This window comes from Lolium perenne, chromosome 2, assembly GCF_019359855.2.
Source record: "Lolium perenne isolate Kyuss_39 chromosome 2, Kyuss_2.0, whole genome shotgun sequence".
In the NCBI taxonomy this organism is placed as follows: Eukaryota; Viridiplantae; Streptophyta; class Magnoliopsida; order Poales; family Poaceae; genus Lolium; species Lolium perenne.
The window spans coordinates 51,446,250-51,457,881 of NC_067245.2; the positions used below are offsets into that span (position 1 = coordinate 51,446,250).

The 11,632-nt window shown below is 46.0% G+C and overlaps 1 protein-coding gene across 3 annotated transcripts in view; it reads right to left on the reverse strand.

Moving 5' to 3' along the window:
* Positions 1–9,991, reverse strand: part of LOC127332580 (trehalose 6-phosphate phosphatase RA3) — a 256,056-nt gene extending 246,065 nt beyond the window's left edge. The window contains exons 1-10 of one of the 3 annotated variants that reach the window (XM_051358896.2): positions 9,637–9,991; positions 9,407–9,547; positions 9,236–9,307; positions 8,734–8,829; positions 8,485–8,538; positions 8,201–8,302; positions 7,977–8,124; positions 7,737–7,807; positions 7,520–7,612; positions 6,697–7,094 (exon numbers count right to left, since the gene is read on the reverse strand). In XM_051358896.2, coding sequence (XP_051214856.1) covers positions 7,044–7,094; positions 7,520–7,612; positions 7,737–7,807; positions 7,977–8,124; positions 8,201–8,302; positions 8,485–8,538; positions 8,734–8,829; positions 9,236–9,307; positions 9,407–9,547; positions 9,637–9,882 — 1,074 coding nt within the window. In that variant the 5' untranslated portion in view covers positions 9,883–9,991 and the 3' untranslated portion in view covers positions 6,697–7,043. Of the gene's footprint in view, positions 1–6,696; positions 7,095–7,519; positions 7,613–7,736; positions 7,808–7,976; positions 8,125–8,200; positions 8,303–8,484; positions 8,539–8,724; positions 8,830–9,235; positions 9,308–9,406; positions 9,548–9,636 lie in introns of those variants that run through there. The other 2 variants (XM_051358895.2, XM_071826009.1) reach the window with 2 other exon arrangements.
* Positions 9,992–11,632: the final 1,641 nt, after the last annotated feature.

Here is an 11,632-nt window from a genome sequence, read left to right on the forward strand (position 1 = left end):
GAGAACCTCCTCCATAAACTCCCAATCTACCCTATCGTAGGCTTTCTCAAAGTCAAGTTTCAGAATAATCCCCGAGGCTTTTTTTACCCTCAGATCATGGAGGACCTCCTCAATAACAACTACCCCGTCATATATCTGACGCCCTTTGATGAATCCGGTCTGACAAGGATTAATGACAGAATGAGCAACTGGAGCCAACCTAGCAGCAAAGACTTTAGTAACAGCTCGAAAAATCACATTCAGAACCGCAATAGGTCTGTACTGCTTCAAGCTTGTGGCACCTTGTACTTTTGGGATCAGAGACAAAACTCCATAGTTGATACGACCAATACTCCCTCTACCATGAAACAGATCATCAAGAATACCTTTAACCAAGAATTTTAGAAGCCCCCAACATTTCTTGAAGAATAAAACGGGGAAACCATCCGGGCCGGGAGCAGTGTTTAGCTTCATTTCAGAAATAACCCCACATATTTCCTCCATGGAAAAAGGCCTGGTAAGAAGAAGATTGTCCTCAGGGGAGACCACCTGATCCCCTGACCAGATAGATTCTTGTAGGCGCAAACCCCCTCCTTGGTCACGACTGAAAAGCTTCTTATAAAAACTATAAATATGGTCATGAAGCTGAGCTCCCTCAAACACTTCGCCATCATCTCCCATCAAAGAGAAGATAGCGCACTTACGCCTACGCCCATTAGCAAAGGAGTGGAAAAAGGCCGTGTTAGAATCACCCTCATTGAGCCATTGGATATGAGCACGCTGACTCCAATAAGCTTCCTCCCACGCAAGAACTTCCTCAAGCTGGTGTTCCAGGTCATACCTAATTTTCCAATGATTAGCAGACAAACCCACAGCATCTGCAATGCTATCAATGTCTTTGATTTTACACAGCAAGTCTATTTTCTGCTTTTTAATATCTGCATTAACATTAGCTCCCCAACCCCGCAAAGCTTTCCTGAGCAAAGTAGAACAATGGTGCCAACAATAAATTGCAGTACCATCGCCTGTATATGATAACAAAGCATTGATCCATTTAGACGCCACAAACTCCCTAAAATCTGGCATAGTAAACCATTGTTTTTCCAGGTAGAAACGATTAGTCTTTATACTAGAGATACCAACATCAGAAGCAAGCAAGGGCGAATGATCTGATCCAATACGAGTATCCACCTTGACAGTAGCCAACGGGAACAGAAACTCCCACTCAGTAGAGACCAAAACACGATCCAAAACACACATAGTCGGAGATATCTGCTTATTAGACCAGGTGTACTTACTGCCAGAACTCCTTAACTCCTTCAATTGGTGGTGAGCAATAAAATCATTGAACAAGGACATGAGAGGCACATCAATATTATCATTGTTTTTATCAGCAGGCGATCTAATCAAGTTGAAGTCACCAGCTAGCAGAATTGGCAAATTAGTTCTACACAGCTTAGTATCCAGGTCTCTGAGGAACATCTCGGAAGCATCATGATGAGCTGGACCATACACCACAAGACACTCCCACTTCACATTCACATCCCTCTGAAGTAAAGATAAACTCACATAGAAGGATCCGCATTCTTTTGCCAAAACATCATATTTATCTGCGTCGACTCCCAGCAAAATACCCCCTGATCTACCAGAGGCAGCTAACCAATGCCAAATAAAGGGCTTATCAGTAAGCCCATTTAACTCATCCACCGAGAAATCACTTCTCATGGTTTCTTGAAGACCAATAATATCAATCTGCTCTAGTCTAGCATACTCCCTAAGTTGTCTCTTCCTGACTTTACTCCCAAAGCCTCTAAAATTCCAAATATACGCTCTCATTTATTTCTAGAGTTTTTCCTCCTCATCTTGGCCTCTTGGTCACTCCCTTTAACTCCCTCTTGTCTGATGCTCCCCTCATCTAGAAAACACGTTTTAGTTTTGCTTCTAGTCACCCTTGCTTCAAACTGAACAGCTTTAGAAGACTCCCTTTTAGACACACGGTGGTCTCTCCCATTGTTTTCTTTAGGTTTTCTAGCTTCAAGTTCTTTCTGGAGCTTAAAAGCCGCTTCAGCCAATTTTGCCTGCACTAACTCATGAGCTTGCAAAATAGAAATTCGATGTGTAGGAGAACCAAGAGAAGGATTGAAAGCAACACCACTATCACTAGCAACTTTTTCCAAATACTCCGGAGAAACAGAATTTAAAATGGCAAAATTATAAGAGTTTTTCGAAGGAATACCTGACGTCTCCAAATTACGAGCCGCAACCAGTTTTACAGCTTTCTCAGTAATAGACAAACCGGTGTCTAGAACCCTGTTGCTCTTTTTCTCCACCTGAACTGGGATAGTCTTGCATCTCTTACTCCCTTTTCTCTCAGCAACACACCATTGCCCCTCATTCTGAGATTTACCATCATCTCCCTCAGCAATGTCTTCCAGCTCCCTACTTCCAAAGTCTTTGTCAAAAACATCCTCCTCCGGAGTACATTTCAGAGTTTGGTCATCATTGATTTCTTCCATAATATCAGCAGACATAGCCGTAGCTTTTGCATTAGCCGAATTCCAAGACATCATGTCCCTGCCATCAGAACCTGAGTAAACTGATTGGGTTCCTATCTTTTGCATTGGTCCAACGGAAGAGGCCTTAGGTCTAGGAGGATAATCATCATCATCGTCGTCACTGTAAGCATCTCCCTTAGAGGAATCATCACTAATATCCCCTGACAAATCCTGACCACTCTTTTGCATATCATCATCATCATCATCACTAGCAGGTTGTTCAAACTTAGGATTAGAGTCAGCAGCATCGCCATCCGGACCCAATGCAATATTGCCTCCCACCAAGATATCAGCCTGATCAACAGGAGAGAAACATGAATCATAATGATCCAACATCTGGTTTTGCTTATACGAGGTACTCCCCTCATGCTTTGACCCAGAAGCTTCCGGCTTGTCCTTATTCTGCTTCCTATGCCTGTCCCAAGTGTCTTCAGTGCTATCATCAGAAGCCCCCCCAGCACCAGGATCTCTTTGCTCCCCAGGATGATTAGGCTTAGGCTTATCAGAAAAAATCCCAAACAATGCCTTCAGCTTCAATGCGAAATTTGAAACCAGCCTTGTTGAGGAAAATTTCAATTCTGCCCCTTAGCTTCGCAGGATCTTTACAATCAACCTGAACACGGATAGGGCCGAAGCCAGACAAGGTTTTAGCATCAACTGTTCTTGGTCGACCAAAAGTCCTAGAAATCTCTTTCAGATCAGACTCATTCCTAGCATGAGTTGGCACATCAAAAACCTTAACCCAAGTTGATTGCAGCATCGAAGAAGCGCCTGGTGCAAGATCAGACTCCCTTAGCTTAACACGCAGTTTACACAGAGGAGTCGTTGTCTCACCACCGCGCATGCAAATACGCAAAGCACCAGCAGACGGAAAGGAAGTAAAGTATTCATCCTCAGCAACCATCTTCACATTCCATTCCCACTTATCATCTACCCAGTAGGTCAATTCCTTATCAAGCACATCAACAGAGTGATCCCCGGAGAGAACTTTAATTATAGCCCCAACTCCTTTCTTAGCATCAACAGGAACAGCTTCCTCCACATCCAGGGCATAAAACCCTTGCCCTGGCACCCCAAAGCCGAAAATCTTAAGCTCCCTAGCCTTCAGAAGGTCCGGACATCCCGCAGTGACATGCCCCTCTTTTTTGCAATTGTAACAGATGAGATTCTTCGTACAGGACGCCTGGTAATGCCCCTCATCACCACACCGAAAGCATTTGACCCCTTTAGGAGGTGGCATCTGGGGGTTGTTTCTCCGCTGATTGTACTCTTCATGCCACGGGGAGAAATCACGACCACCATAACCGTAATCTCCCCGACCTCGATCTCTATCATAGAAGTCACGGGAATCATACCTCATATCATCACGGCCACAATCCCCTCCAAAGTCAGGCCGCCTATCATATCCATCACCCTGGAAACGCCGGTCCTGATAGCTCTTCCTTCCTATATCCCGATCCAGCTTGCCACGCAGGTCATCTTCCAGACGCAGATCTTCCCGACGGCGACGATCTTGTTCGTCCCACTCCCTATCATCCTCACGAGATCTCTCAGCACTCCTTTTCCTATAATCTTGATGACCCCCATCACTCCCACGAAACTGATCACGGCCACGATTCATCGTCTCAGCAACCACTTGGGCAAAGGATTTGAGCAAGGGACCCGGGGGTGGAAGCAATTTGATAGATCTAGCAGTCGAGCCAAAGCGATGCACTTCACCACGACGAGCAGGGAACCCAAGGTTAAAGTTATTGGATCCTTTCAGCATCCAAAACCACCCTGTTGGAATATTCCTTTTCGGGGCCTCCCATGCTTGACTTTGCTCCCACGGGCCCAAAGGAGAAGATGGCCCACCAGCTACTACCACGTCACTTTCCTGGAGAGGAATAAAAGGAGATTTCACCATCAGAAAATCAGACCTCGTCACCGGCATCAGCGGACACGCAGTCCGGCCAACCATGATGGTTGAAGGACGAAGAGTAGCACATCTCTCCCCCAGAGGGGCAGACCAGCATGGAGAAGGGAAAGCTGTCGAATCCCTAGGCATGAAATCAGACGGGGCCACTGGAGTTAGCAATGGTTGCCTGATGGCGAGCGGGGGGAAATCATCCAAATGCGGCCTAAAATCTCCATTCCCAACTGGAGGAACCCTCAAATCTTCACCAGCACAAGGCACCGCTTGCTCTGAAGACTGCTCCCAAGACTGTGCCAACAATTCCTTTTTAACATCCAAGCTGAATTTATCATGAACTGGCACCATAACCCGGGATAAGGCCTTCGGACGCCCAGGAGGAGCAAAAGATGAAAGCACAACAATCCCAACATCCTCCAACCCACCACGAACAACCGAAGAAGACAAACTCCCTTTGCAATGATACTCCCCAAAATTCACAAAATCCCCAAGTTTAACGGGGGAGCTTCGTGTTCTAAAAGCGTCATCAGGATCCGAAGCCTCATCATGAACATCCCAAACTCGATCACAGGATAAAGGCGTCACAGCACGCCGAAGCTTCATAGTCCCATCAATGGCCTCCGATGTACTAGAAGAGAGCCCCAACCCACTAGAAAAATCGAGCAAACCATCAGAGCTAACAGACCTGGAGGAGGAAAACGGAGGAGCCGCCGCAGACAGCTCACTCGGTCTCGCATCCCCGGGCGCCTCCCGATCGGCTCCAGGCACGCGAAAAGCTACGCCGCCAAGGCCAGCTTCGCCGACAGGGACAAGGAGCGCCGCCGCTTCCCCATCCAAGCGACCCCGCACCTCGCACGGCGGAGGGTCTCGCGTCCGTGAGACGACTCCCGAAGGCGATCCGGGCGCGTGGGAAGTCCCTCCCTCTCCTGAGGAGCCATCTCGCGAAATCTCCAACGGAATCGCCGGAGGAATCTCCGGTGCGGCGGTGGAGTAACGCGAGCGCTCGGCGGAATGAAGGGATGGACAGCGGCGCCCGATTGAGCCCACTTCGTAGTCAAAATTAACCGTAACTTGGTTAGTTATAAAATTCTTTTAGCGAATTAATTTAGTTTGAACTAGCTCATAGTAGTATTTTTCATGGGCTTATTCTGCATTAACAGAATTTAACAGCGACCACACCATCTCACTGCTCTCATACTGTCATACAATTAAAATTTAATTGGTCGTTGCCACACACACCGGCCGGCCCCTAGCTAGCTAGCTAGACTAGTCCCACGATCAAGTTGTCGCGAAGATCTACTGTCGTAGAAGCCCACAGTTTGATCGCAAAATTAAGACAAGGAGACGAGAGGTAGATGTAGATGTATAGGTCGGTGCTGCATGTGTATAGTGTGCAAGAGCCGAGGAGCAGTAGTAGTGTGGTACCGCCGTACCGGCCGGTACTCCCAAGAGATGAGCCGGCTGCTGCGCTCGATCCATGGAAGCTTGGCCGCAGCAGCCATAGCTTTCCTGCACCGGCCGATCGCCGAAGTTAATGAGACGCTGCAGCAGCCCTGCAGGGGAAGGCTTTTGTCGCCAGGCCGGAACATGCCGGGACAGATCGAAGCGCCCCTCCGGTGCCCGGGCATCGGCATCGGCACTGTCTCAGGCTCTCAGCTGCGATCTGCTGCCCGTCGTCTCTGTCCGGTCCCTCTCGTCGCAGAGCAGAGCTCGCCATGACCAGAAAAGCTCAGCCACCCCACCATGTGCATGTGGATCCTTGCCGTTTCCACCCATCGGAACTCGTGGAAACATGGTGCGATCCATGTAGCACCTACTGCTCCGATTCTCCGTCGATCAGGCCCTTTTCCATCCATGGAAACGTACGTTTTGCAACCACGCCATTGATGATGCATCTACCGATCTACGCACGCATAGCAGCCGTCTCTTTCATGGACCGAGAAGGAGAGCGCGAGTTGCGTTTCATGCGAGGTCGATCCGTCTTCTCGGGTAATCGGTCGCATGCTAGCACCGGCCCGCCTGCCGCCGGCCTGCATGCATTGATCTCAAGGTGCGTAGTTCTGACTTCTCACACCTGAATGCAGGATGGATCGATCCCATATGTGCGTTTCCGACAACCACAGTATAATTTGTACTAAGCATATATTCTACACAGTGATGATGGCATGATGCATATACTGGCATAACAATAACTTAATTAGTTCATCAGATGAATAACAACACAAGTTGAGGAGCACGCAAAAGAAACGATTTAAGTGAGAAAAATGGGGGCTACTTTGTCACTCCCATTTCTGTCATAGCTAGGAAAGGATAATTACAAGAACCTCGCCAGAAGGATACAGTAATAGAAACCTTCAGAGCCAAGGCCTAGGGGTCACCGCGCTCGATCGATCTGGATCGTGGTCGATCCCAACACACACACACACACACACACACACACACACACACACACACACACACACACATGCATTCTTCTACTACTAGTTAACACAACAGCAAAAACGCAAAGTCCAACAAGGAAACAAGACTTAATCTAGCTTAATTATATAGCTTGCTCTCCATTTCGAGCTATCAGATGGTTGATGATGAATTAGGTACTAGCCCTTTGTCCCGGTGCTCATCACCAGCTTACCCAGGAAGTCTTTCACCTGCATGGTCAAACAACACAATATAAGTGACCAAGGTTATAGACATGAACTTCTTCGATCTATAACAAATATCAAAGATTTAATACTAGGTCGGTAGAAAGTTTGTACTAAGTCACCGAACACTTATTACATTTTAAAACCTATGGCTACAATAAAATTGACATCATCTAGATTTGCATTGCTTTTTTTTCATTCCGACAATCAACTTTAGGAGAAGCAGTTCGAGAGCATATATATGGCCTGCACCTAACTAGTACCTCTACTGCGCATACACAGTGAGTACAACCTATAGTTGCTTTATGAATTATGATACATGCTACCTAGACAGTCCACGAGAATAGGCATGCCTACTACATTCCACACATGCATGCATAGTATTATTAACATATCCTGGTAAGCACATATTTGTGTTTATAGTAATGTACCTCTGCAGGCTCTCGCAGAGAGTAGGATGCGGTGGTCTCCTTTGCAAACTTGGTCACAAGGATCCCGATGCCCTGCCCCATGTTGCGCAGCACCTATAGTTTCATTTTTGGCAAAAGGATATAAAAGCATCAGTTCATGGCTCATAGATCTGCTTTTCTTCCAAGTAGCGGTAGTGCAAAAGCGAAGATGATTTATGCACACGGGCACTACACCTACCTTGAATGCGTCCTCGTCAGTGCGATCATCTCCGATGTAAATCGGGAAAACATCACCACGTCCTGCATAGCCTTCAAGAAAAAAGTCCAAACAAAATACTTTATTGACACCACCACTTAATAATAAACATAGCAATAAAGTAATAATTGCTATCTCAAAAAATAAAGTTATGAAAAGCAAGTAACGTAACATGGACAACTACATTTTTTCTGCTGATGTAGTATGCGACGAATCACTCACCGAGAGACTCAAGCAAGAACTCAAGGGCATTGCCCTTGTCCCACTTGATGGAGGGACGGATCTCCAGGACCTTTCTCCCCTTGGTGAGGCGGAGATCTGGGTAGCCCTCGAGCACCGCTCTCACTTCCTTGCCTAGAGCATCCCATTCCTACATGAATAAGCTGAAGTTAGGCAAAGTTAATTATGCGATCAAAACGTGTACATTTGTATTTTCGGTATGTCACCTCCTCGTCAACACAGCGGAAGTGCACAGAGAGGCAGAACTTGTTGTTCTCCACCATGGCGCCTGGGATGGCCTCCATCTTGGCGGTCAGCGTCTCATACACCTGAACATACATAAATATATGACAGGAAAACATGTAAGCAAATCGCACAGTATTTTGCTTTGAGTATTTTACTCCACATGTTTTAAGTATATATGTCGTAATACTCTAGAAGTAGTATGGGCAGTTTTCAAGGTTGATTAATTGGCAGGAAGACAAATAATGATCTCAAGCAGTCTATATACCTCCTGAATGATAGGCAGGAACTCAGTCGCCGGCTGGCACAGAACTTCGTCAGCCTGCAGAGACAAATCAAACAGCCTCTAAATCATCAAACTATTTAATACAAAAAAAAGTGTGCAAATCATGACCAAGGAAAAGTCTTTTTCACAAGTGATGTCGTGAAGAAAAGGGCAGACCATAGAGAGAGAGAATAAGTCAAGACAAAAGACTAGAGAGAAAGTCAGAAAGAGATGGTGACTAACCAAACTGACCTTTGCCTTGTGGTTGGACACTGTGGTGGGGCCCTTGATGTCCATGCCATGGCTCCCGGCGTAGTACAGCTCCTCTAGCTTCACAAAGTTGAGCACCTGGTGTGTGTAAACCATGGCCATAAGTTCAGTGAAATTATTCGCTCTGGTACAAAATAAGTATATCACAATTTTATCAAGATATGGATCTATCTATGATAAAAATTTATCTAGATGTATCTACATTTAGACCAAGCTGCAGCAGTTATTTTGGAATGGAGGCAGAAATAAGCTAGAGAAGGGACACATTTAGCACTAGGAAAAAGAACAACAAGCAAAGGGTCCCTCCTGCTACGCGCCCAAGGGTAAAATAAAATCACGCGGAAACATTGCAAAAGGGAAACCTGGAAGATTCCATTTACAGCTTCATGGTGTTGCAAGGGAAGGGGCCCGGAGAAAAAATTGCTTCTTTTACGGCAACAAAAATGTAAAGCAACACCAGTATTTGGTGGGCAGTGGAATGTACCTTGTCTCTGGATCTCCCACTCACGATGGCTGTCGGGAAATGCTGGGCCACGCTCCTCACCGCGTCTCTCATCTGCAATGAGTCAATACAAATATTAACCGCGCGGTAAGAATTAATAACATGGGGGCGACCGAGCTAGCTTGTGAACAGAGAGAGGAAAAAGAAACTAACCTCTTCGGTCATGACGGCGCTGTCTGGGTCCTCGACGATCGGCGACAGGGTGCCGTCGTAGTCCAGGAACATCACGATCTGCTTCCCCTTGGCCGCCGCCACCACGGCCTCGATCCACTCTAGTGCCGACGGGTGCTTCTCCTGCGATTCAGCCCACCATTAATTCTTAGTTTCAGGAGATGGTGAGAGGGACCAAGACGTAGCCACGGAGAGGTGCGTCTCAACTTTACCATCCAGTCCTCGTGGTCGGCGCCGGCGGCGAACTTGGCATGGCGCGGCGAGGAGGCCTTCATGGAGTCCAGCAGCGACCCGCCCCTGAGCACCCCGGAGGCGGCCAGGTCCATGCGGCCCAGGGTAGCCTTCCTGCAGTCGCGCGCCCTCCGCGGCGGAAACGACGAGAAATGGCGACCCGCCTGCGCCGGCGGCGGCACGGCGGTGACCGCGTCCTCGGCAGCGAAGGCGGCGTGGTTCGTCATGGCACGGAAGAGCGGCGGGAGGAAAAGATGCGTGGTTTCCAACGGGGAGCAAAGAAAGAGGGGGAGGGGGACGCTCCGATGGCGATGGTTTGGGGAGTGTGGAGGAAGAAGAAGGTGGTTTGATGGTAGTGGGCGGTGGAGGCCATGGCTATATATAGAGAGTGTGAGGGCTGGCCCACCTCTGGGAATTTCTGATGTGGAGTGTCAAATTATGATTCCATGAAAATGCCTTGGGGGCTTGGACAATGAAGAAATACATTTTGTATCCACAATTTTCAAGCATTTGCACAACATGTTAATTGTGTTGCATATGAGTTTTCTATACTTCTAGAGGTTGAAGTGTGGGGTGATATACTTGTTCCGACATATAAAACGTGTTGCGATAGGCTTACGTGGTTTTTGCGATAACGCCATGTCAGTTCACAAACTGAGATATAATAATGTTATCTAGCGGTATCCTTTGTGCGGTGCGCCGGCGGATACATGGGGTGCGTTATTGATGCAGACGCAGAGCGGTACCTTCCAGGTGTCATGCCTACTCTAAATTACTTTAGTTAAATGTGTAAACAAAGTTCTTTTGACGTTTATAGCGCGAAGCTTAATATTTTGGTCTAGATGCATGATCCTTATTCTTGGCCGCTTGATTTGGCCCCGCGTGCTCGCACCTCGTGATGGGGATCATGGTGCGCGGACAATGGTGTGGAAGGATTGGCCAAACGTCGCAATGTTAATTGGTCATGGTGTAGTTCAATCCTATTGTTTTTTGTAAAATGAATACTCTCACGTCCTCGTCAATATTATTTTGATCTATATACTCACTTTTGTTCATTTCTTACGTCTTGCCGGAAAGTATGTATATCTCGAACTCCATCTTTCGTACACAATAAACAAGAGTTCTGGAATCAAACTCAATATTTATAAAGTTTTCCCAAATAATTTGTAAAAACATCCATATGCCCAAAATTAAATCTACAATATAATAATTCAAATAATCAATATTTTTTGTATTATATGCATTTGATATTATGATTGTTGATATTATTTCTTATGTACATGCATGTCACATTTTATTCAGTTTAAAATTTGGCTAAACACATTACGCGGGGTAAATAAAAAAACGAAAGGAGTATATCATGCCCCTCGCTATTTGTATATTTTTTCCTTGCATCTATTTAAGCTACGACATCATGTAAGCCCCACCAATTAAACTTTTTTTTCGTATGATGTTTATTTCTCTCCTTGCCGAATTTCCATAGTTGCCAATGATAAATAAGATTGTGAATACAACTTAATCGCTCCATAAATGAAAATAATTTTGAACATAAATTGGAGAATTTGTGGAAGTATACACAGGCATGTAATTAAATACATTGATTATCCAGATATAATACTCCCTCAGATTCAAATTAATTGCGTCAAATATGTCTAAATATGGATGTATCAAGACATGGTTGTTGACTAGATGCATCTATATTCAGAGAGAGTATATTTAATGATGAAGATTTTGTGCTAGTAGTACTAGTAATAAAAATTTAATCTTTGGAAGTAATGAAGCACAATTTATTGATACCAACTGACGTGGTGAGCCGATGGAATCATGTTGGATCCCATTTGATCCTGGAAATCCTCTTCAATGTTTGAATCTAAATAGATATACTTTGTGACTCCAATGGGTAATGTCATCAGTATCCACCGTCTTTTATCAGTTGGCATCCTTTTTTTTGGAAGCAGAAATCGTTTTTTAGGGGTG